Below are 24,855 nucleotides of genomic sequence, written 5' to 3' on the forward strand. Positions count from 1 at the left end.
TATATATATAGTATGCATGCATGCATATACAAAGTAAGCTAGCTAAAATCCTTTTGCAAGAGAAAAAGTCACACTGTTAATCTTTTTTTCCAAATATACTCAAGGCAGAGAAGTGGAAAAACATTCAGAACTTAAAATTCCATGTCCTAATTTTGTTGGCTGTAACAAAAACATATAGCTAAAATGCAGGTGTCATATATATTTATGATAAATCCATCCATTTTGTGTGAAAGCCTGGAGAATTGTTTCATTTAGAAAATTAGTTTGTTTAAAGGTGTTAGATTGATTCTGCAAGTTTAAACATGCTCAGTATAAATTAAAGGATTTCCACATGGGAAAAATAGCCTTGTTTCTAATAAAAACAAAACAGTACATGCTCAAACAGCAGGACTTTGATTATAACCCAGAATTCTGCCTTTTCAGAAAGTTGGCGATAAATCAGAAATTTTAAATATACCATAGACTTTGTGATGCCTTTTAGCAAAAAAGTACTTTAAACTTTACCCTTCTCTGAAATTACAACAATTTCGTTCACAGAATTTTTGTTTTTTTTTTGAAAGGGCCTAAGAATTCTGGTGTCCTTTTAAAAAGAAAAAGAAAGTTACTTATTTTTTTCCATAAGAGAGGAAGAGAGGCACCTCCAACAGGATTTCACACTGCAGTCTGTCCCCAGCTTCAGCCAGCCAGGATCGTGGCCACCTGTGCACATACTCAGGACAGGAGCCTGGGACCTTCCCCAACTTCATTGCCAACAGAGAGTTGTTTTACCACTGCCTACCGTACTGGCCTTTTTCATACTGACAGAACCTGACAGAATCAGGTTTTGCTATAGGGTTTACGTAGAAGTAAAATTTATTTCCAAAGCCGACCCTGTGACAAGATCATAAACTAATTTAGAAACAAGCAGTTACCATGAATCCCCACTAATATATAAAATCAAAGGTTTTAAAGAGTTAGCAGGGATGTGTAAAGTAACTTTCTTAGGCAATTCAACAATCAGAGGTGAACTTCTAAACTTTGGTTTTCACCTGGAGTGACAGGGAGCTCACCACCTTAAAAAGTAAGCTTGTCCCTTTTAACAGTTTTATGAGGCAGATTTCTGTGTTGAATTGAAATCTGTCTTTTCACAATTTCCTATTCTTGCAAGTATGTTTGAATCTAATCTTCTCCATCAGACTGTTCTTGAGACATGCAGACACGTAAGATGTTCCCTGAAAACTGCCTTTCTTGAAATTAAAAAGCATATTTTAAAAAAAAATACCTATTGGGTAAACACAGTAAGCTATATAGCCTCAGCTAAGTGTTATTTTATACTATATTCATTCTGTCCACAGAGTTTCATGCCTAAAGCCAACTTTTGTTCACAGATCTTTATATATCAACTGAACTTACTATTGAAAGTATTTAGATTAATTAAGATATTTCGTGAATCAATACAATGTGGGGAAGAATAAAGGAATGGAAAGCAATTGTAGAAACCAGAGGCAGGGTGGGAAGAGGAAGGGAAATGTCAGAGGATGATAAATAGGGGGGAATATATATATACATATATATATTATATATGTGTGTATATATATATGTGTGTGTGCACACATACACATATAATATATACACACACACATATATATAATATATATACACACATATATATAATATATATACACACATACATACACATATTATATATATATATATACACACACACATACATACACACACATACAAGAAATAGAAATGGAAAATTATTTGTTGATGATAACATGTATGTTTAAGCCCGCCCCCCCCACAAAAAAAAAAAAAAATGTTCCCTGCAAGTCTTTGATCCATACCTAAAATTCCTTCAGCTGTTCTCATGGAACCTGGCTTCAAAGATTCTGGTCATCAGTTTCAAGGATATTAAAGAGGTTAGAAACCATGTCAAGAGAATATTGATAAAAGAAACAGACGATTCAGTGCCAGGAAATGATAGATACTTCAGAAGAAAAAACTACAATTGACACAATCATCAGTGTAACTCATACCTGATAGAAATGTAAAGCACAGGGCCAACAGTTGGCATGGTGGTCAAGGCACTGAACTCTCACATGGCTGACCGCGGTTAAGTCTCTGACAAGTGACTTCAAAATCCTGCCAGGGAAAGGTAGCAGAGAATGTACACATGCCCATTTTCTGAGGGGAAAATGGAGGAGAACAGATTGCAGCATAGCCATCCCCTCTGGGGGGTAATTTCTCACTTTTCCCTCTCACTCTCGCTCTGTTTCTGTCTCTCTTCAGCAAATACATGCACCCTATGGCAAAAACCTTAAACAGGAAAAAAGAAAGAAATGTAAAGTGCTAGCACATATTTATCTAGATTATATTTTTATAAATTATTTCATTTCATTTATTATTATTTTTTAACTTGACTAGAGAGAGACAGAGGGAAAGTGACAAAGCAAGCCACCAGGTCTGGGACTTAAACCACAGTCAGCGATGTGGGAGTCCAGCACCTTAACTACCACGACATCTGGTGTTGAGTCACTGAATTCATGATCTCTATCTAAGGCTAAATAGTTCAATTGAGCAATGAACTAAAAATTAAAATGCCTTTTCCTTCTATACTGTTTATGATTGAATGAAGTATAATGTAGACTGTACATATATTGTTTGGATACTATTTTTAAATAACTGGTACATATTTCTTAAGTTATCAACAGAAATTTTTCCTCTTCAATCTTCCTCTCTTCTCTCTTTTTCCCTTCCTCCATCCCATCTCCCTCCTTCTCCTCTTTCTCTCTCTCACATACACACAATCCCAAATTCCACCCTCTTCTTTCTTCACATATACAAAATACGCTGTGGCAGTACAGGAGACTCCAGAAGGCAGAATGCAATCTCTGGCAGTCTCACAGTTAGAAATTAAGTCACTAAATAAGGGGGGAAAGGGAGCACAACAAATACACATTAAGAATCCTCCTTAATACATTGTCCATATTTTAAGCCCATGTAGGATGGAAAACTAAAAGACCTATGTCCACAATCTTTGAAAAGCAGACCTTTCAGATTAAAGTAGCTAGAAATAGGCTAAACTGTTAACATAATTCACATAGTCATGCTCAAGGAGGGGTCAGGACCTGAAAAGCAGGACACAATAAACACTAAAACAAAAACACACTAGAAAATTCCTGCAGTCCCATAGCAAACTCCATAATGCTTTGGAGATAAAATTCCATTAAAGGAATGAGGCTGCAATAAACACAACATAGGTCATGATGCCCTTAAGACATTTGAAATAAGAGGTAGACTGAAAGCTGTGACCTAACTTCAAATCCAACCCTGCTTTTTAGTTCTGGGATTGAGGAAATGAGCCCATAAGTCTAGCTGCCTGACAAAAGAAAGGTCCAACACTCTCTAGAGGGTAATAGTATTGACTTCAATCTCCACAGATCCTTCATACCAGCACAAAAAAAAAAAAAAAAAAAAAGACATCTAAAGAGTTAAGAAAATAGGGAACCAGCAGTTAGCGCAATGGCTATGTCTCTGGACTCCCACGGACCACGGTTGCAATGGCTATGTCTCTGGACTCCCACGTAGTCGACCACGGTTCGCATCCCAGACCCGGTGGCTTAAAACTCACGCCGGGCTCATATGCATGCGTGCCCAAGATCCCGAGAGGAGAATGGAGGAGAAGGGATTGCGGTACGACCATCCCCTCTGGGGGGTGATTTCTAGCTTTCTGTCTCTCTGTCTTTCTCTGTCTGGCGAGCGCACGCGCCCTATAGCGAAAACCTCTCAAAAAAAGAGTTAAGAAAATATAATCGATAATCAAGGGAGAATGCACAAATTAGAAACAGATCCCCAATTTATGTATGTGTTAGAGTTAGCAAATTAGAACTTTAAAATAGAGGTAAAGATGGATGAGATAGATGAAAAAGTAGACGTTAATAGAAAATGGGAACTATAGAACAAACAGTTTGAAATGATAAAGTTGCAATATCTGAATTAAGAGTTCATTAGATAGCTTTAACAGCAGACTGTGTGGGACACAATCTGTTGAATATTTATAATTAGACTTCCTGAAGTAGAAGAGAAAGACAAAAGCAACAGTAAATATCTGGAGATAATTGTCAAGAGTTTTCTGAAATTGATGAAATACAACATATATTGATAAATCTCAGGGTGACCTAATTAGGATAAATATGATGAAAACTATATCTAGAAACATAATCCAACTGCTGAAACCCAAAATTAAGGGGAAAATCTTTAAGATTTGTATTACCTTCAAAGAAGAAAGGGTGACTAATTTTTTTCTTTTTTCTGGTTTATTTATTTTATTTCAATTTCTTTTATATATTAAATCACATATGTCACTTAGCTTTTCTTTGTTTTTAAATTTAATTTTATTTATTATCATAATCTTTTTTATGTTACTTTGAATCACATGTATCTTTACAGTGTATTACATTTCTTTTTCCAGCACAAAGACATTTATATCAGTCAAGACAACAATATTACTGTCTATTTCATCATCAAGTAGCTTTTCATAATTTTTTTCAGATTATTATTATTATTTATTCTCATTTTTTAAAATGTTCAATCACTATATATCATTTAACTTGTATAAAGAATTTACCCAACATGAAATACTTCTTAACCAGTCCAGTTGAGAATACTGTACATGTCATCATCAACAGGTAATAAACCATTTCTGCGTCCTGCCAATGTCATGCCTCACTATTTGTTCTCTTACTATCCTTCTCTATAATCTTCCCTTCTACCACCAGGTTCCATACTATCTTCATCCATAACTATTTTCACTCATTTTTATGCCCTCCAGTATTTCAATCTCTACCATAAAATGAGGATAGTCAGTATAAAGTGTATACATACAATATCTTTCTTTCATATCCTGGCTTGCTTCATTCAGCAATAGATCATCCATATTTGACCACTTTGTATCAAATACCGAGTCTTTTGTTTTCGTTAGCTGAGTAGTATTCCATAGAGTATATGTGCCACACTTTTTCCATCTATTCATCTGTTTGTGGACATTTAAATTGGTCCCATGTCTTAGCTATCATGAGTAACGCTGCAATAAACATTGATGTGCAAGCACTTTTCCGACTGATCATTTTCCGGTTTTTTGAGTAGATACCCAGAAGTGGGATTGCTGGATCAAAGGGGTGACTAATTTTTGAACCAAATCTATAGGGCCAGAAGACAGTACAGTAACATCCATAATGTCCTCAAAGCAAAATAATGCTGCTAACCTAGAATTCTCTACCTGATAAAAATATCCTTCAAAAATCAAAGTGGGACCAGACCTATTGCCTAGTGGTTGAGAGAACTGTGTTCCACATGATCAACCATGGTTCAAATCTTATCCATGACTTGAAAAATATTCCAAGCATATGTGTGTGCATGCCCCAAATCATGACCAGACAGAGAAATAGAAGCAAAGGAATTATGGCATAACCATGTCCTATTGGGAGGTGTTTTCTCACTCTCCCTTTCTCTCTGTCTCTCTGTTTCTCTCTGGCAAGCTCATGCACTCTCTGGCAATTCAAAAACAACAACAACCAAAAAGAACATTAAAAAAAAGACATTTTCAGGCATCCAGTAGACTTATAAGTTGCTTAGTGGAAAGGAAAATGATCTGAGCTGGATAAACACAGAACTATAGCAAGGAAGGACACCAGAAAGGGTAATTATGTTTTCACTAATATAAATGTCATCTATTTTTAAATGACAGTAATAATAACTGGTGAGTTTAAATATAGAAAATGAAATATATGACAATAATCACAAACACTAATCAAAAGAAAGATGATCTCGAAATTTCTCCATTTTCCTCTCGGGATCTTGGGCATGCATGCACATGCTCCTGGCATGAGTTTAAGCCACTGGATCTGGGACTTGAACCGCGGTCAGCTACGTGGGAGTTCAGTGACATAGACCTTACGCTAACTGCAGGTCCCATAGTTGGAAATTTTAACACATCTCAGGAACTGGTAGTAAAAAAGAGGCCGCATGCATGCACACACACACACACACACACACACACACTAAGGATATAGAAGATCCTTCACCAGGTAAGAGTAGTGGCTAACCAAAAGTGTGAAACTTAACCATCATTGGGCCATTTGTTATTTTTTAATAATATATATTTATCTAATTTTATTTATCCATTCACTTACTTTATTAATTTGGCCAGAGAGAGACATTGAGAAAGAGAGAGAAATAGGGAAAGTGAGAAAGCAAGCCACTAGGTCTGGGATTCGAACTGCGGTCAGCTATGTGGGAGTGTCCAGCACCTTAACCACCAAGCCACCTGCTGGTACTGGGCCATTTGTTATTAATAGCTTGAGTATCTAAGTTCAAAGTCAGTGCTTTAGAATCACTGGCTTCTCTTTTCTCTCCTACTATTTCCTATACTGAGCACAATGGGTGCCATTATTCTTCGTGTAAACCCAAGAAGGGATTTTTTTTTTTTTAATGAAAGAGGGAGCTCTTGAGGGAAGGTGAGAGAGATTTTTGACAGGGTCTTGCATGTCAGGATCCTTCTGCACTAGCCTCTCAGGTAGCTAGCTGCACTCTGCATATTTCAGGTGGACCAGGAACTGAACCCAGATCTCCCATGCAGCCTACGTCACCCCACAAGCAGCATCTTACCACGTGTGTCATCATGACTGAACCAAAAGGGCTTTTCTTAGCCAATCCATTTCTCTCATTCTCTTCTGCCTGTCAGAGATTGAATGACACAAACCTGCCGTACTTCTCTGAGTTTTAAGTCTTCATCCATACATCTGGATTGCTTAAATAGACTGAGAGTTCAGTCTGTAGGTTTAATCCTGCTAAGACCACTCATAAATAAATCCCAAGATGTAGACTAGGGAAAGGGACCAGGAGCCCATTATTCTTGATGACAGTTTATCATAAGCCTTGCATTTTGGGAATATCAGTGATTTCGCTAGTGATCCATTTGCCAGAATCTAAATAACGTAGTTGGTATAGGTTATAGCCTAATAATGGTGTGGTATAGGTTATAGCCTCAGTTTATCATCCTCAAGGGGCTTCTGGTCTGCCTCTTACAGAGGATAATACACCTGAATTTTTTTTTTCTTTTTTTGGAGAGGTTTTCGCTGTAGGGCACATGCGCTTGCCAGAAAGACAGAGACAGAGAGACAGAAAGCGAGAAATCACCCCCCAGGGGGGATGGCCATGCCACATTCCCTTCTCCTCCATCCTCCTCTCAGGATCTTGGGCATGAACACACACTTGCCCAGCTTTGAGTTTAAGCCACCGGGTCCAGGACTCAAACCACGGTCAACTACATCGGAGACCAGCGACAAAACCATTACGCTAACTCCTGGTCCCAATACACCTGAATTTTTCTGCCTGCTGTTTATTTATTTTCCAAGTTAGACAAGCAATATACACTGCAAACCCCAGGAAGCACCTTTGATACAGCTGTCTATGTAAAAGATACTCTCTCGAGTTCTGCAGTGCACAGCACACCACAGATTGCCATGTATTGTACCCTGTGTCTAGTTCTTTACTGATAAACGGAGTTTATACTTAAGTTTTGACTTCTTGATCTTAAAGATGGTCTGTCTGTTGAAAAAGATAACTATCCACAGGGATCTTTTTCAGTATCCATGTATAACTTCTTCAGGAAGTATGATAATCACTCCAACACTTACATAACAGAAAAATAAACAGGGCATGCTCATTAAGTAAGATGAATTTAAATGTGTTAATTATAGATGAATTGAATAAGGCAGTTTATAGTCTAAGTAATCGCTTAGTAAAGTTTCCCTCAACATTCAGCTATAAATGACTTGAAAACTAAGACCTAAACCTCACTTTTGTTCATAAGCTATTATTTTCAACATACATCTTATAAACTTATTTTAGAACTGCCCAAAATCTTGAAATTATAGAAGGAATTTTTGTCTTTGTATGTGTGTGTGTGTGTGTGTGTGTGTGTGTGTGTGTGTGTGTAGTACAATTATATTTCCACAGTTAAAATATTTTTCAAAATGACTTAAAGTAACCAACTTCTAGTAAATTAGAATGTGCAATCATTTATTCCCTAGCAAAAGTAAAATGTAAACTATTTGGAATAACTTCAGTCAATCAAAGTGAGCATTTAATTTGATGTTACTAATATAAAGGTAAGTAACTCCTAGGACAGAGTACCATCAACACTCATAATTTTAATCCAGAATTTCAGGAATTAGGCTTCCAAATACAGGGAAGCTATGAAATAACTCCCTTATTAAACGGAATTTTTCATCTCATCTTGGAAAAGTTTTTTTGTTTTGATTTTTGTTTTTTGAAGCAAAATAATTTGAGATATTCATTTCTACTTTTTCACCCTTATAACCTTGAATGATTTTCAGTGTCCTAGCCATATCACAGAACAATTAATTCAGAATTTCTAGAAACCCATCTTAGTATTATTTAAAACTCCCCAGGTGATTCCAATATGTAGCCAAAGTGCCAAGGTTAAGATACACTGCTCTAGAACATGGTAGGCGTGTGAATATAAGGCAGAAGAGAACTGAGGACTTACAAAGATCCTTTTCCTTATTCTGTGGCTTGCAAGCTTTCACACATCTGAATTATTGTAAAGAATGAATTAATTACAGAATATAAAATGCTGTAAATAAAGAAGATGAATGGTGTTTGTCTTATACTGAAATGAAGTTAACTGACATGCTTTAGTGATAGTTTAATAGTGCATGGCAAATGTCCTTTCATTTTAGATAGAAAATAAAATTTAACCGAAACTACAGTGTGTATTTAAGAAGTCTGTGAGTACTTGCACAGAGTTTAACCAATAAGTAGAGGATACCACCACTGAGAGGAAAATGCCTTGGGATTTGAGAAGGCAAAAATTACTTATAGTACTCAATATTATATCCAAGGCATTCAATTTATTAGCCTGTTTTTTTATCTGTAAGAAAAAAATGCATTAAAAAATATGTAACAAAAGAAGAAAAGGGAATTAAAATAGTTATCAGGATAATCTTGGAAGAGGAAAAGAAATTCCAAAAAAAATACCAAGGATCTAGAAAAGAGGAAGGACGAGTCCCACCTTTTTTCCTTTGAGAACCTGAGAAGTATGTTAATGATGTTTGAAAATCTCAGACCTTTTTTGCCGGCTGGTGGAACTACTACTATGATATACTATACCACAGCTGTACCTGCATTTTTATTTTACAGTGCACATGAACTATTAATAGAGGTACTTATTTATTATGGCTTAAAACAGATGAATATTCATTGAAAATATACTCATAACTTTTAGATTATTATGACATATATACTCAACAGCTATTAGATTATTAGCTCATTAAAATTAATAGAATTATATGAAATCATTTTAATGTTTGCAGTTTTGTAATTTATTATTGAAAATTCACAAACAACTGAACAGCTTAAAGTTTGAAGTCTTTATTTTCCCCAATATCAGGCTTGTTTTAATTATCCAAAACTTCCATTTTATTTACCAAAAAATAAAGTGTTGCAGAAAAACTTCATAATTATGCTAGCAATTAAGTGGTATTTATTAGCAAAATCTAACTCTACTTGCATATTTTAATTTCTCTAAGATGATATAGGTGTTCAAAGTTTTATCAAAAAAAAAATAGATGGTACTACTTTGTGAATAAGACCATCATTTTTGGTAATATGATAGAAGTTCATACTATATTATATTATTCATTAGAAAATATATTCTTCTACATTTCTGATATGCTGAAGTATTTTATAGGAAGGCTAAATATAATGCAGAGTTATATATAAATTAGAGATTTTTATCTATTATCTCTACCAAGAAATATTTAGTTTCTGTCTTATTAATGTTTTTCTTTAATATTACATTTAAATATCCTTTTTTCCTATTACAAAAAAAGAGAGAGAGAAAAATAATAATGCCACTGGGATATTTTTCCTTTTGCTACTTTTTACTGGTCTGAAAACTAAAAGGCCATGGAATAATTTCTCTGTATTCCAAAAAAGAACTTATTAGAGAATTTAAATGATTTGAAATTTCGAGATCATTATAAAATATATATTATGTTTTTAAGTTACTTTATTCAATATTCCTTTTGGGGTATATCCTGAGAATTAACATACAATAAAAGAATAGGTTAATAGTTTCCTTTTAAGAGATTATACAAACAACTGGTGACCATATATGAGGCTTTTCAAGCTGAATTTTATAAATTGACTTCCTGTCAAGTGAACATTGACTTTGTTGGGAACACTAGCAGAATCTGAAAGGGTAAGCCAAGGTTGCCAACAATAGTATTTTTTGTTTGTTGGTCAGTTGGTTTTGTTTTACCTTCAGAAGGAAAATAATCTCTCAAACAGGTACAGTGTTTTTCCTACATAATGTTGTCATTAAATTAAAGGAGTCTGACTTTTTTGAACACTTCCTATCAGGATATTATTCAAACTATTTAACAATAGTAACATAAAATCTCTATGTAAGTCAAAAATTTTAAAATACATTCCTTTTCATTCTCTAAGTGATTATGTATATTTATAACTGATTACCAAGTGTTAGGACTTACAGTATGTGGTATTTCCCAAGTCATTCTATTAATTTCTATTTAAAGATCTGGAAAATATAATTTTGTTTATTGTGACTATTACTAGATAAATGATACTTTGAGCATGATCTGACAAGATGGATTATCCAACAATAAGCTTTAGTTATCATTTTAATCATACTTGTTTCCAGAAAATCGCCTACTACATGATCCCAATAGTGCTTCCCAAAGCTCACATGTTGACCAATTTTATCCCAGCACGCTATGAGACTAACCCAATACTGCTGAACATTTAGTAATTTAGTAACCTGATCAGAAGGAGTCCCCACCATTTATCATACCAAACAAAGATGCCCCATATATTTTCTAATGTCCCCACCACCACACTGCCCTAGAGAACAATTGAATTTACAAATAGAATTCAGACATTAATTAGGGTTGCTCATCCTTTCAATGTCAAAGAGAGGATTCAAAAGTGAGATATAGGTAGATACCCAAAGGGAATAATTTTTTAAAATAATAGCTGTCTTCTCAAGAGCAACTTGTTTAAAAATATTTTTATAAAATTTCAGGCTAGTCAGAATATTATTGAGTTGTCTTATAGCTTTGAAATACCTAAGATTTACAGTACTATCAGAGTAGATCAACAGAAACTGGCTAAAGACTCAGCTCAGACACTTATATCTGTTTTATAGCCAATCAACTAAACTCTCAAAGCTTAGCGCTCTCTTTTTAAATTCTTAATCTGTAAAATGGGAAACATGTTTATTCTGAATAACAACAGATAATAATGATACAGTATATTCTCTTCATAGCCTGAATGAGGCCCGTTGATGTATGACCTGACAATAGACACTTTTGTAATATGTTAGAGATTAGTTTAAAGTGTGTGTTTAGACAGGGTCTCAGTATGTCTTAATCCTCCTTCCCAGCATCCTGAGTAGCTGGGACTATAAGCACTCCCTACCACACCTGGGTTTTCATGGTGAGCCAGAAATCAAAACTGGGCCTCTCATGTGGCCTCAGTCTGCAGAGTAGCAGTATTAATCAGTTCGCTCTACTACAGTTGGGCCTAGGTTAACTCTAAAGCTTAATTAAGCTCTATAGGCTGAATTTACTGTTAATACTTTTTTTGAAAGAATTTTTTTCAGTCTATTTATTTTACAAGAAAGAAAAATAGAGACAAACAAAAACATGCACCTTCAACAAGGTCTCAGGCCACCATCCCCCCAGCCTTCCCAGCTAACTAGGATCATAGGCAAATGCACACATATCCAGCATACACAGGACAACCCAGGAGCTGAATCCTAATCTTTCATTTGGCCTTCAGAATTGAAAGAATTGTGCTACCATTGTGTCACTGTAGCCAGGCCCATTGTTAAAATCTTACCAGTGAACTCAGAGTTTTAAATATATGGCTATATAATTATAAATATATTAATTGGTAACATCTATTTTATTTTATATTCCTTATTGATAGAAGTAAAGAAAAACAAAATATTTCATATTTCTTAGGAAAGAAGAGTATTACATTTTGCTACATGGAAGAAATATCCTCAAGAAAAATTGAAAAATTCACAAATATATCGAAATTAAAACTTGGGTCAAGGAAGAAAACACAGGAAAATTAGGAAATAGCTTGAGATGAATAGAAACAAACATATACATACCAAAACCTATGGGATGCAGTAAAAATGGTATTCAGAAATTTATAGCTTTAAATGCCTACATTAAAAAATATACATTGGACCAGCAGATGGCATAGTGGTTATGCCGCTGGATTCCCACATTGTTGACCTCAGTTCATGTCCAGGACCTGGTGGCTTAAAACACGCTTGGACACATGTGCATGCATGCCCAAAATCCTGAAGGGAGAATGGAGGAGAAGGGATTGCAGCATGGCTTTCCTCCCCGGGGGATGGGGGATTTCTTGCTTTCTGTCTCTGTGTCTCTCTCTGACTCTGGTGAATACACATGCCCTATAGCAAAAATCTCTCTAAACATATAAAATAAATAAATCTCAGACCAGCTCCATGGCTTGATGATTAAGGGATCTGGATCTCACATGACCAACTATTCAGTTTGATCCTAGACCTGGCAGCTTGAAAAAAATGCCCGGTGCATGTTGCACATGCCCCAAATCCCTATAGAGTGGATAAGTGGAGGATGAGGGATTACAGCATGGCAACCCTTCTTGAAGGGTTCTTTCTCCCTCTCTATCTCTGCCCCCACTCTCTCTCTCTGTCCATTCCCCTCTCTCTCTCTCTCTCTCTCTCTCTCTCTGCAAGCACACATACCCTCTGGCAATTTTGTTTTAATTATAAATTTTGAAAGAACAAAGTCTCAAATCAATATAACTGTCCACATTATGGAAACAGATAAAGAACAGCAATCAAAACCTAAATTTACAGCAGAAGAAAGGAAATATTAAAAGTTAAAAATAGAGACAAATGAAATACAGAAAAGTAATAGAATCAGCAAAACCAAAGTGGGGTTTTGAAAAGATCAACAAGATTGACAAATCTTTAACTATACTGATAAATATCTAGAATATGTTTAGATATCCCACAGCTCAATAACAAGAAGACAAACTATCCAGTTTAAAAAATGGACAAAGGACTCAAGTAGACATTTCTCTAAAGGTGATACATAAATATCCAAGAAGCACATGAATAGCTACTCAACATCACTAGTCATTAAAAAATATAAACCATAGTCACAACGAGATTCAAACCTACTAGGATGGCAAAAATAGTAACAATAGGAAAATACCAAGCATTGGAGAGAGAAATTGGGAACCTCGCAAATTGATTCTGGGAATGTAAAATAGTATACAGCACACTGTGAAAACAGTCTGGAGGTTGTGCACAAAGTTTAACATTAAATTACCACATGACTCTACAGTTCTACTCTTGGGTAAACTAAACTAAAAATAGAGGCTTAAACAGGTACTTGTATGCCAGTGTTCATGGCAGCATTGTTCACAGTAGCCAAAGGTGGAAACAACACAAGTTTATTTCAGTAGTTGAGCAGTAACAAAATGTGGAATATGTATACAAGGATAAAAGTAATAGAATCCATTATAAAAAGAACGAAGTCTGCAATATGGTTGAATCTTGAAAACATTACACTAAGTGAAATACGCCAGGCACAAAATGCTAATATTGTATGAATACATTTATATGAGATATCGAAAATAGGCAAATTTGCAGAGCCAAAAAGTAGATTACTGATCACCAGAGTCTGGAGAGAGGGTGAAATGAGGAGTTTTACTTAATAATTTCTATTTGAAGCAATGAATAATTTCTTGGAAATAAAAATAGCAGTGAAGGTTGCATAACATTGTGAATGTAATTAATGCCACCGACTGAATTGTACACTTAAAATGTTAAAATGACAAAGCTTACATGTTATATATATTTCACTCAATAAAAAATACAACAACAAAAATACATAGTACTCACTTCATAACTAGTTATAAAATTAAAACATTTAAAAGTTGGCAATTTAGTCTGGTAACTTTATAAATTGTTTTAATTTTAGCCGGATGGTTTAGAGTTATAAATAATCTGTAATACATTTTTTAATTTATTTACTATAAAAGGTTAATTTTTGCACTATTAATTCATTTAACTCTGGAAGCCTAAAGATACAAGAGATAAAGATGAGAATCTATTTTGCATTAACTTTTCAAGTATATTAACAAAGTAACTCTTTACCTATTCGTGACTATAAATATATCACTCCACCTCTGCTAAGACCTATTTATATCAATCAACTTTTGACACAACAGAATTCTTATGTAATACGAAGAATTTGGAACAGTAAAATACTGCGCTTTACCCTTTTGTCCGTCCCATCACATGTGAAAAGTAAGACAGCTTCCTTTTTAATACTGATTCAGGGCTATCTGAATTAGCTTCTAAACAATATTTTTTCATAAGAACTATGAAATGGTTTTCAAATATATTTATAATCACAATGCCTGCTGAGAATACAGTTGAAAGGCTGGATTTGGAACGCTCTCAAAAAATATGTTAATTATTCATCTGTTCCCTAAAGTGTATCCTCATTGCCGGCACTCATCTATCCATCCAATAAACATGCAGCGAGTGCCCACCATCAGCACAGTGCAAGTTGCTGAAATTGCAAAACCTAATGGCATAACTTGAGTCTTACTGTTTCTGAAAGAAGCCTTAACATATTAGTCTTTGGTGGTGGATATAATTTTGTGTCATATTTTGAACAGAAAAAGAGAAGTCATAGCCTGTTTTCTCTTTCTGTTTACCTTATGAGGAAAAATTTGTTTTACCAAATGGAATTTAAGAAGAGACAGAAGTAACTGTTTGGAGTTCTGGAATGCTGCTAATTCATTATATTCTTTGTAAACCTAATAGCAAATTGGAGGTTTTCTACACAGATCTTTCTCACTATTTGATTTCACCATAGTGAATTTCTCCAAGAGATTTTTTTCTCCCGACATAGGAAAAAAAGTCCATTGCAACTTCCCCTTTTTTTTTTGAGAGAGAGGTTTTTGCTATAGGGTGCGTGCGCTCGCCAGACAGAGAGAGACATAGAGACAAAGCGAGAAATCATCCCCCATGGGGGATGGTCATGCCGTAATCCCTTCTCCATTCTCCTCTCGGGATCTTGGGCACGCATGCACATGTGCCCGCCGTGAGTTTTAAGCCACCAGGTCCACTACGTGGGAGTCCAGCGACATAGCCATTACACTAACTGCTGGTTCCCACAACTTCCATTTTTATCATCCATTCCTTCAATATTTTTATAAGTTACTTTGTTATTTTAAGTTAGAATTTATAGTAACATCGAAGTAATTTTCCCTGAACTGTTGAATGCTTCACTTTGGAGCCCAAGGTGAAAGAGCAACTTACGTTTGGTACTTTGCTGGCTGCCATGGCAGAGGAGGAGAGATGGCTGTAGCATTTTACCGATAAATGCTTCTACCCAGAAACCACACAAATTATTTTCACTGGATAGCTGTTTTCACTGGTCAAGTCTCACAGGCAGGTCTAACTTTTAAACGTCAAGAAAGTGCAAATAAGCAGTGTACTCTGAGATACTAGAATATTTGCTTTTCCCGTGTATACCATAACTATGAAACATTTCATTTATTTTAAAACATGGATATAATAGATAATATTGTATAGCAGTTATCTAGAATGACTCAGGAAGAAACATAACATGAATAGATCAACAACTGATAAAGAAAATCTGCCCGGTAACTAACAAGATTAGGTTTTATGGGATAGATTTATCAAACCTTCAAAGATCTTAATTTTATGCAAATGGTTTCACAGTCTGAAAGAGACAGCAAGATTACCCGTGCCAAGAACTGTTAAAGTAATCAGATTTTATCTTCTTAGAAGCTAACAGGTTATTTAGCCAGTTTCATAGACGCTGGCAGAAGACACAATACTCATGGATCTGGGACAGAGGACAGTTTATTACTCAGAGCAAGGACAAGGAAGCAACATTTGAGATGGATATCTGAGCCCAATTTTCCACAACGTATCTCAAATATGGCCCGATGATATCAGCACATACAGTGGGATGTGACATGGGAGAACTCTGAGCTTACGAGCATCACCCCTTTTTCAATAGTTGCTAATTTAATAATAGTAATGAAGTTATTACAACTCTAAGTAAGCCTGCCCTCTGAACCAAAAGGAGACACTCTGTCATCCTCTAGAACTGTGTATGCTATACCAGTGTCTTTCCAAAGACATTCCAAAGCAAAAGTAGCTAGTGTCTCTGCCCCATGATATGCAGGTACACAGAGATCCACAGAGAAATGTCACCTAACAACCAACATGTTTTATGAAGCAAATAAAATCATGATACACAAACCAAGCACAAACAAAGAAAAGTCAGAATATTATAAACCATTGCTTCTTTTAACATAGGCATAAAATGCTATGTAAAATATTAATAAACTTCTGCATTATTTCCAGTTGGAATCCTTTTTTGGAATGAAGTGTATTTGTTAAAATATAGATTGAGTTGATGGGAAAGTCATGACACATTTTTATTTTTCATAGAAAAATACATCATGACTTTGTGATAATCTAATACATTGAGTGATTATGAGCATAATGTGGTATTTTTTTTTTTTTTGGTGGAGTTGCCATAGCCTTGCAAGTCTAATGAGGTATCTTCTGCTATTTTGGGCAATGCATGTATTATTATGCATTGGGAAGTTGGTTTTTTAAGTTTTACCTGACAACTGTTTTTAAGTACATATTCCTACTTTTAAATAATTACTGACAAATATGCATTTCCTATATATTTGTTTATACTTTGATTATAAAAATTTCTGTTTTTTTTTTTTTTTTTTTTAAAAAAGAGTACTGTAGCCTAGACTATGAATTGTAAATGAAGGCTTGGGGGACAATTGTAAACAAATTGGCTTTAGGGGGACAGGAAATCTTAGGTCTTATACTAGTTCATGACCCTCAGATACTCAACTGCATCAGACAAATATCTTATTCCTTACTATTTAATTCCTCTTTTTAGGAAGACATTGAATTTAACTTAAACTTAAATGAATTTACTTAACTTAAAGTTTTTTGTATGGGGATGCTAATGAAAAATAAAAGATTGAGAAGCACTGTTTTAGACTAGAGTTTCTTTAAGACCGGAACCATGTCTTATCGTGGCCTCACATCCTCATCTGCTGACATATGATGCATGTGCTCTCTATTAAATGTTCAATAACTTCCATAGTTTCAATGTATGATATTCCCACATCCTATTTAAAGTAAACATCTGACTCAGAGAAAGCAGCTCCCACTGAAGGAAACAGTTCCACAAGCATTTGTTAAACAAAGAATAATAAGCATACTGGTTTACTCAGAAAAGAGACATGATATAACATGAAGAGTAAGCACTGGCAGGAAAAGGCATCTTCTCCCTCATGTGAAAACTAGTGGCCATCATAATAAAAATAAAAAGAGTCTACATTTATTAAACCTTAACTATGGACCAGGCATGTGATTTACATGTCTTCAAAATGTACATGGAAAAATGCATGTTCTGAAAAAAGTATGCATGGATTTCAATTTTTTTTTGCACCAAAATAAACTTGTAGTTTAATTCTGTTTTTTGCACAAACTTTTTGGAGTCCCCTCATATTAATTAATTTAACCTTCATAGAACAACCCAATGACTTAGGCATTTCATTGTCATCATTTTACAGTGGAATCTGAAATTAGTCATTGATCTAGCAATTTTTCTATTGTCATAATTTGACCTAATACTTTTTTGGGGGGTGGTGGGAGGAGCGGTTTTTCTTTTTGCTATAGGACGCATGTGCTCGCCAGAAAGACAGAAAGATAGAAAGCGAGAAATCACCCCCCCCCGGGGGGATGGCTACACCACAATCCCTTCTCCTCCATTCTCCTCTCAGGATCTTGGGCATGCACGCACATGCACCCAGCATGAGTTTAAGCCACCAGGTCACAGACTCGAACTGCGGTTGACTACATGGGAGTCCAGCAACATAGCCATTACACCAACTGCTGGTCCCATGACCCAATACTTACCAAATAAAAATTTCTGAGGTGATTTTTCTGAGTCTGACTTTGATTTAGAAATTACATTTATCTCAAACAATTTATGATTTTGGAAATTCCAAAATTATAAATAACTGTTCACTCTCTCACCACCAAAAAAAAATAAACTTTAAAGAAATTAACACTAAGTAACCAATAATTATCCTCCTTGCCTATAAAAAAATACTGTCCAAGCCATCCAACATCGTCTTCTGGTGTTCAGAGCTGAAAACTTCCTAATCCAGTGCCTTTCTATGCTATCTTCTTTTTCCCTATTTACCAACAATATAGGAAATTAGCATTGGTGATGACACTTTCAGAGTGAAGGTAATTATGCCAGAACAACAAAAATAAGTTAGCTCTCCTGGGTAAGCCAGCATGTATGATCACCATACTCATAATGCTTCATCACTTGTGCTGTGTGTAAGCGCGGTAGTTTTCTGCAAATATACCATTAAAACTCATTCCTTTGGCTAACTGCAGTGGTACAGCTGTGAGGTAACCGTGGGATGCTGTGAGTATATGGGAAAGTCCTGAATTCTCATCCCAAGGTCTTCCTGTACACCCTAGGCACACATGTGCCATGTCCATGATCCTAGATAGCTAGGCTGGGGCTGGGATCGCAGCATGAAGGTCCTGTTGGGAGAGCATCTCTCTTCCTTGTCTTTTCTCCTCCACTCCCTCCCTTTCTTACCACCCTCATTAAATAGGTAGGTGGATAGATAATTGTAACAATAATAATTACCAGTAACAATGTTACCATTTCTCTGGCCTGCATTCATGAACAAGCTTTTGAAAAGGTATATAAACTACTTTGGTGGTTGTATTTGTTTATAGTAGGGTAATATTTGAATTTAAGGAAAACTCTTTACAGTTTCCCTTTCTCCTACACAAATATATCCTTTTCCCCTTTCAAATATTAACTACAGTTTTGAAAACAGTGGTTACATGGTCTAGAAAAGCTGTTGGGTGTTGCAATTTACTAAACTAGTGTTCCTCAAAGTAGAATGCAACAGCAGTTGTAAAAGTATGACACAAAGTTTACATTTAGAAAATATTATCATGTGAAGATACTACATTTGGTCCTAATAAATTTTCAAAATGTAAGGTGGTATATAGATGAGCAATCTTGTCCCGAATAAGCAGCAGAACTAAATTGGCTTCCTGACTCCACCTCCCTTTTTTTTTTGCTGACTTTACCATCCCTGCCCTTAACATCCTGAACTAGAAGAGATTTCTAATAGTTGTTCTTCATTATAAAAATATGTCAAGAATACAACATAGCAGCCAGTGAAATTAAGATATGCATTGTTTATGGTACCAGCTTACTTTCTGAGCACTTATCTGAATGTAATGAAGTTTTTTATATAAAGAATTATTTTATTTAACTTTATTTATCCACTTATTTGTTTATTTTAATTTGACCAGAGAAGGATAGAATGAGAGAAAGAGAGAGTAAGAGAGAAAGCGAGAAAGCAAACCACCAGGTCCGGGACTCGAACTGCGGTCAGTCATGTGGGAGTCCAGCACCCTTAACCACCATGCCACCTGCCGGCCTCATAAGTCATAGTTGTTGCTGTTTTTTACTGTATGATTCCGTTTATAGAATATACACAAACAGAACAAACAAATGTATGCCTTTAGTACTCAGAATGGGGATTTCTCTCAGGGTTTGGGGTGAGGTAGTGACTGAAAGAGAGCATAGGAAAGCTCTCGGTCTCTTTGTGATGCATTTTATTGAATTTTTTCAAGTTCTTTTGTTACCTAGGATGGTTTCTAGTTCTGTTATAATTATCATCTTTGTAGCTACATCATTTTAATGTTTGTATTCTCCTGAATTTGGCAATTAGAGGTCACTGAGAGTTGTGTCATTCAATAGAAGGAAAACCAGTAGCTTAATGTCAGTAGGGAGGAGAGAAAGAGAGAAGAGTTTGAATGGAAAGGGAGAAAACAATTACATAGCAAATCCAACATAGACAGGAGTTCAGAGGATTTTTTAATCCCTCTAAGTCCTTGCCATAGGGCACATGCACTCACCAAAACAACACCCCCCCACCCCTCCCCACCCCCCCAAAGGATGGCCACAAGCCATCTCCATTCTAGTTCCAGGACCTTGGGCACACTTGCACACATGCCTGGTATGATCTTCAGTGAGCTTTAAAATAATAGGTTCATACATATTCTAGGTTTCCACAGACGTGCAGCACCAGTTACAAGAAGGCAGTTCCCACATGGTGCACACAGGATGGATTACCTGCACTTCGAGGATGACAGCCGCGGATGGTGGTTTGACATGGATATGGTGATCATCTATATTTATTCAGTTAACTGGGTCATTGGATTTGTTGTTTTCTGTTTTCTTTGCTATTTTTTCTTTCCGTTTTAGGAATTTTCTTACCTTACTACAGTTGAACAATCATGAATGATGTAAATAACAATTGCTTAAACATTTTTAAAATGTGCTTTGAAGTTTTTATAATGTTGCATTATATAAATTTTTGGTGTTTATAGAAAGCCTGAGAATAATGGACTTATTTATTAATGTTTTTCTTATAACAAACTAAATTTTATTTAAGAACTAAGCTATTCAGCACTTAACAACAATGCACTATTAAGTTCATAGTTCTTTTTAATTTAGGATTTCTGGCTCTAATTTTACAATGTCACTTTATTGCTTATTTTGATTATAAAGACTGAGGTTTTCTCTCCACTTAAATATAGTGAAGATACAAAATGAAATGGTAATCTGAGTAGGTAGTATCTATACTGATAAAATATTTAGTCAATCACCACTTATTCTCAGGCAAAGTATATACATTAAAAATAAACCATATTCTCTGGGAACTAATTGAGCAGGGTATATTCAGTTTTGGTTTCCAATTATCTCTAGTCATGTCCTACTCTATTACCAAGAAAGCTGACTATCCTTTCTTGTATTGACCTAACAATAGCTTAGTAAAACATTTTTAATTAGTATGAGCAAAAAAATAGTAAATTCAAAAAGAGACTAACCTCCACCAATAGAAACTTAAGAGAATTCTATTAACACTTTCCAAACTGCAGGATGAATTGTCTAAAACATAAAAAATTTACAGACTTTTTGTAGTCTAAAAGAGCAATGCATGTCCAAACTGTAATTAATTTAGTGATTCATTTAACTAGGAAATGATCAAATATATTGTAAACGTGCAATAAAGAGTGGCTTTTAAATTTTTTATTGTTATTAAGTGATTTAATGTCTGGAATAAAAAAAATTATTCGAAATGGGCTTATGTGTTTATAGAAAGAAAGCTGGATGTTTATTTTTATTTATAATTACAGAAATCCTTCCAAATAATTTTTCTTATTATAGAAAATAAAGGAAAGATGAATTATCCCAATGCAAGAAGGAACTGGGGCAGTTATCCCAATTCTAAAAGTGAGAAAACTGAAGCAAAATAGATATAAGGTTATTTATTCTGTTACACAGGTGGTCTTTGTGAAACCCTAGATAAAAGTTTTGATTATGATGCGCTAATTCAGCATTCCCACACTCTGATGTCATGTGTCTGATCATGCAGTAAGCACATCTTACATAAAATGAATGGCTCTCTCATGGACTACAAAACCATCCAGAAACACTGGGATGGATTGGACTTGAACAGTTCTGTCTATAAAAAGTCAAAAGTTTGCCTAATTACTACTGACTATGTTTAAATAAAAGCACTTGACTGATGGCTTATGATGATCTAAGAAATATGAAAGAATGAAACAGATTTTTATTGTAATACTATTTTTGTTTTGTCTTTAAAATTATATCTATCAAAGAAAATAATTGTGTAACTTGAAATCATCATATCCAGAAAGCAGAAAACTAAAAACGATTTTAAAACATGTAGAGGGACCAGCAGATGGTGTAATGGTTACGTTGCTGAACTCCTACATTGACAACCATGGTTCAAGTCCTAGACCCAGCAGCCTAAAACTCATGCCGGGCACATGTGTATGTGTACCCAAAATCTCTAGAGATTGGAGGAAAAGGGATTGTGGTGTGGCCATTGCCCCCCCCGGGGGGTGATTTCTTGCTTTCTGTCTCTTTCTGTCTCTCCAGCGAGTGCATATGCCCTATAGCAAAAATCTCTCTATAAATAAATAAATAAATAAAACCCAGAGATAGGTTTATGCTCAAAAATGGATATTTATAGTCACTTATTTATTGCCCAAAGTAAAGATGATATAAGGGAAAATGTCAACCATCTTAAAATATTTATCAATTGAAAATTAATACATGATAAAGAACAGTATTTTAAGAACTTTAAAGTACATTTGTCATTTCCTAGAAAACTCTTGGTTTACATGCTCAAATAAGCCTTGATTCATTCCTAAATTACTTACAAATGGTTTTAGTTACATATAGTAAATAGGTAGTAATATATATTATATATACTTTTCTCAGAGAAACAAAATTGATTCCCAGTGCATATTTATTAATCAGATTAGCACTACATATTAGTTTTTAGATCTGTATTTATAAATTACATATAAATATGTATATAATACCCTCAAGTATATCCTTAAAAGAAGAAAGCATAATATAGAAAGACTTATAAATGAATTAGGTCATGTACATCCTCATTAATAATTTGTCTGAGAGTTATCATTGGCATATGAAAATTTAAAGTGAATTTGAAAAATATTATAAATTACTAATTTTATTTTAAAATGTTTTATATTTTATACAAATAGAGCTAAAAACTACTAAATATTAAGAAGTTTCATATTTTCTAGAGCTACCAGTTTAGAGAAACCAGATAAAACCTGAAATGTAAAGATTTTCTTCTGGCATCTAGCACATAGTAGCCATTCAATAGATAACAGTTTAATTTATAAATAAAACACATAAATAAGAATTAGAGTAAAACAATAATTATGCATTTTCTTTAGCATTTTTACAATATCTATCACATAAAAACTGATTTTAAAAAAATAGTGAGAAAAAGAAGAAAATCCTAAAAACTAATGAAGTATATTTGACTCAAGTAATATTCGTTATTAAGTTTAATTTTATTAGCTATCACTATCAACAGTTTCTATTTCTTCTGAGCTTAATTATGGTGAAGGTTAATTTTAACCTTGTTGACACATTCATTGAGGTGCATTTTTTAATGCATTCAGCAGGTAATTTATTCCTTTGATTTAAAAAGCAAATTCACAAACCCAGACCAATTTATGTTATATTTAGCAGAAGGTAGGATAATCTAAATTAGACAAAATTTAAAAGAAATCAAAATTTACATTCTATAAAGATTCTATCATTGTGAATTACCAAAATCAGGAACAAAAATAAAAATAAAAACCCTAACATTATTGTACTTGCCTTTTATATTTTCTTCTCTACAAGTGTGCTTGCTTGAGATATATAAAGAGAGTAAAAGTAAGAAAACACTCCCCAAGGGGGATGACCACACTGCAATCCCTTCTCCTCCTCCATTCTCCTGTTCAGATTTTGGGCATATAGATACATAAGTCTGCCATGTTTCTCAAGCCACCAAATCTGAACTCAAACCACTTAGCCATCTGGGATCCAGTCACTTTAATCAACATGCCACCAGCTGGCTCTGTACCTGCTGTAATATAAATGCCACTCTAGTATTAAATGCTAAATGTAGCAGCAGTTCCAATACTAATTTCATTTCTGCCTTGAAATCTTGCTCCAAAGATAGCTGTAATGGCATGACCCTCCTCCACACCAGAAGAAAATCTAGTTAAAATGTTTATTTAAATGGTTAAATGGTTAAATGAATACACTGTCTTTAAAAATGATTTTTTTTCTGGATCATACATCAAGGAATGTCTTATAGAAGGGCATTTTCTGGTTAAATGCAGTAACAATTAAAATGATTCTTCACAGAATTCTGCAGTTTATTTCAGGGGACATTATCATCTACGCGTGTTCCTAAAGGTATTCTATGTAATTTAATATGCTCAATTCTTCTTAAAAGTTTCTGATTTTCAAAGAACACCACAGTTCTAATATATGCTTTTCTCCAGAATGTTTATTTTCCTTTTGCTTTTTCTTTGACAATGCCTATAATAAGAACTGCTTTTCACATTTAAGTTTAGTTTTTCTTCCATAGAACCTAGGAGAAACATCAAGAAAACTTTATGGTTCATTCTCTTTACACATGTACCATTAATTTATTAAGTAATATAAGATACAGTCCTTCTAAGTTTCCTTTATTCTTTAACATAATTTTAAGTCTAAGAACTACAAAGACTGCCAAGTAAACAGAATGGCTAAATAACTGCCCACTAGCATGTATTTTTATTATTGATTGTGACTCTGGGTCACCTTTTGTGACTCTTGGTCACAAATTGTGACTCTCCCACCAGCAGGGAGTCACCTGAAACAAACAGAAAGAAGTACTTGAAACACAAAATGTTGAGTTAAGAGTGAGAGAGAGAAGCCACCAGAGAAGTGACTCTCCAAGCAGGATTTTCCCTTTGTATTTATTTGCAGAAGGACAAAGGAACAAGCTTGTTCATTATTTTCCGAAGTTACAAGGTGGTAAGGGTAGCTGAGTTAGCAAACTATAAGCTAGAGGGCAGGGTGTATCTTAACAATTGTTCTCAGGGGAGCTAGGTCCAGAGATACTGGGAGGAATATCTGGGGCTAAGAAGATAACAATTAAGAGATCGTTCTCACTGGGGCTAGGTCCAGGAGTAGTAAGAGTCATGTCTGGGGCTAAGAAGACAGC

At 34.7% G+C, this 24,855-nt stretch overlaps 1 protein-coding gene across 3 annotated transcripts in view; it reads left to right on the top strand.

Moving 5' to 3' along the window:
• The window catches only part of RNF180 (ring finger protein 180), a 199,984-nt gene that overhangs the window by 172,750 nt on the left and 2,379 nt on the right, over positions 1–24,855 (top strand). For 2 of the 3 annotated variants that reach the window (XM_027775059.1, XM_027775061.1), the window contains one exon: positions 20,305–21,316. In XM_027775059.1, coding sequence (XP_027630860.1) covers positions 20,305–20,504 — 200 coding nt within the window. In that variant the 3' untranslated portion in view covers positions 20,505–21,316. Of the gene's footprint in view, positions 1–20,304; positions 21,317–24,855 lie in introns of those variants that run through there. The other variant, XM_027775062.1, reaches the window with a different exon arrangement.

The sequence above is a fragment of the Tupaia chinensis genome, unplaced genomic scaffold (genome assembly GCF_000334495.1).
Source record: "Tupaia chinensis unplaced genomic scaffold, TupChi_1.0 Scaffold000516_1, whole genome shotgun sequence".
In the NCBI taxonomy this organism is placed as follows: domain Eukaryota; kingdom Metazoa; phylum Chordata; class Mammalia; order Scandentia; family Tupaiidae; genus Tupaia; species Tupaia belangeri.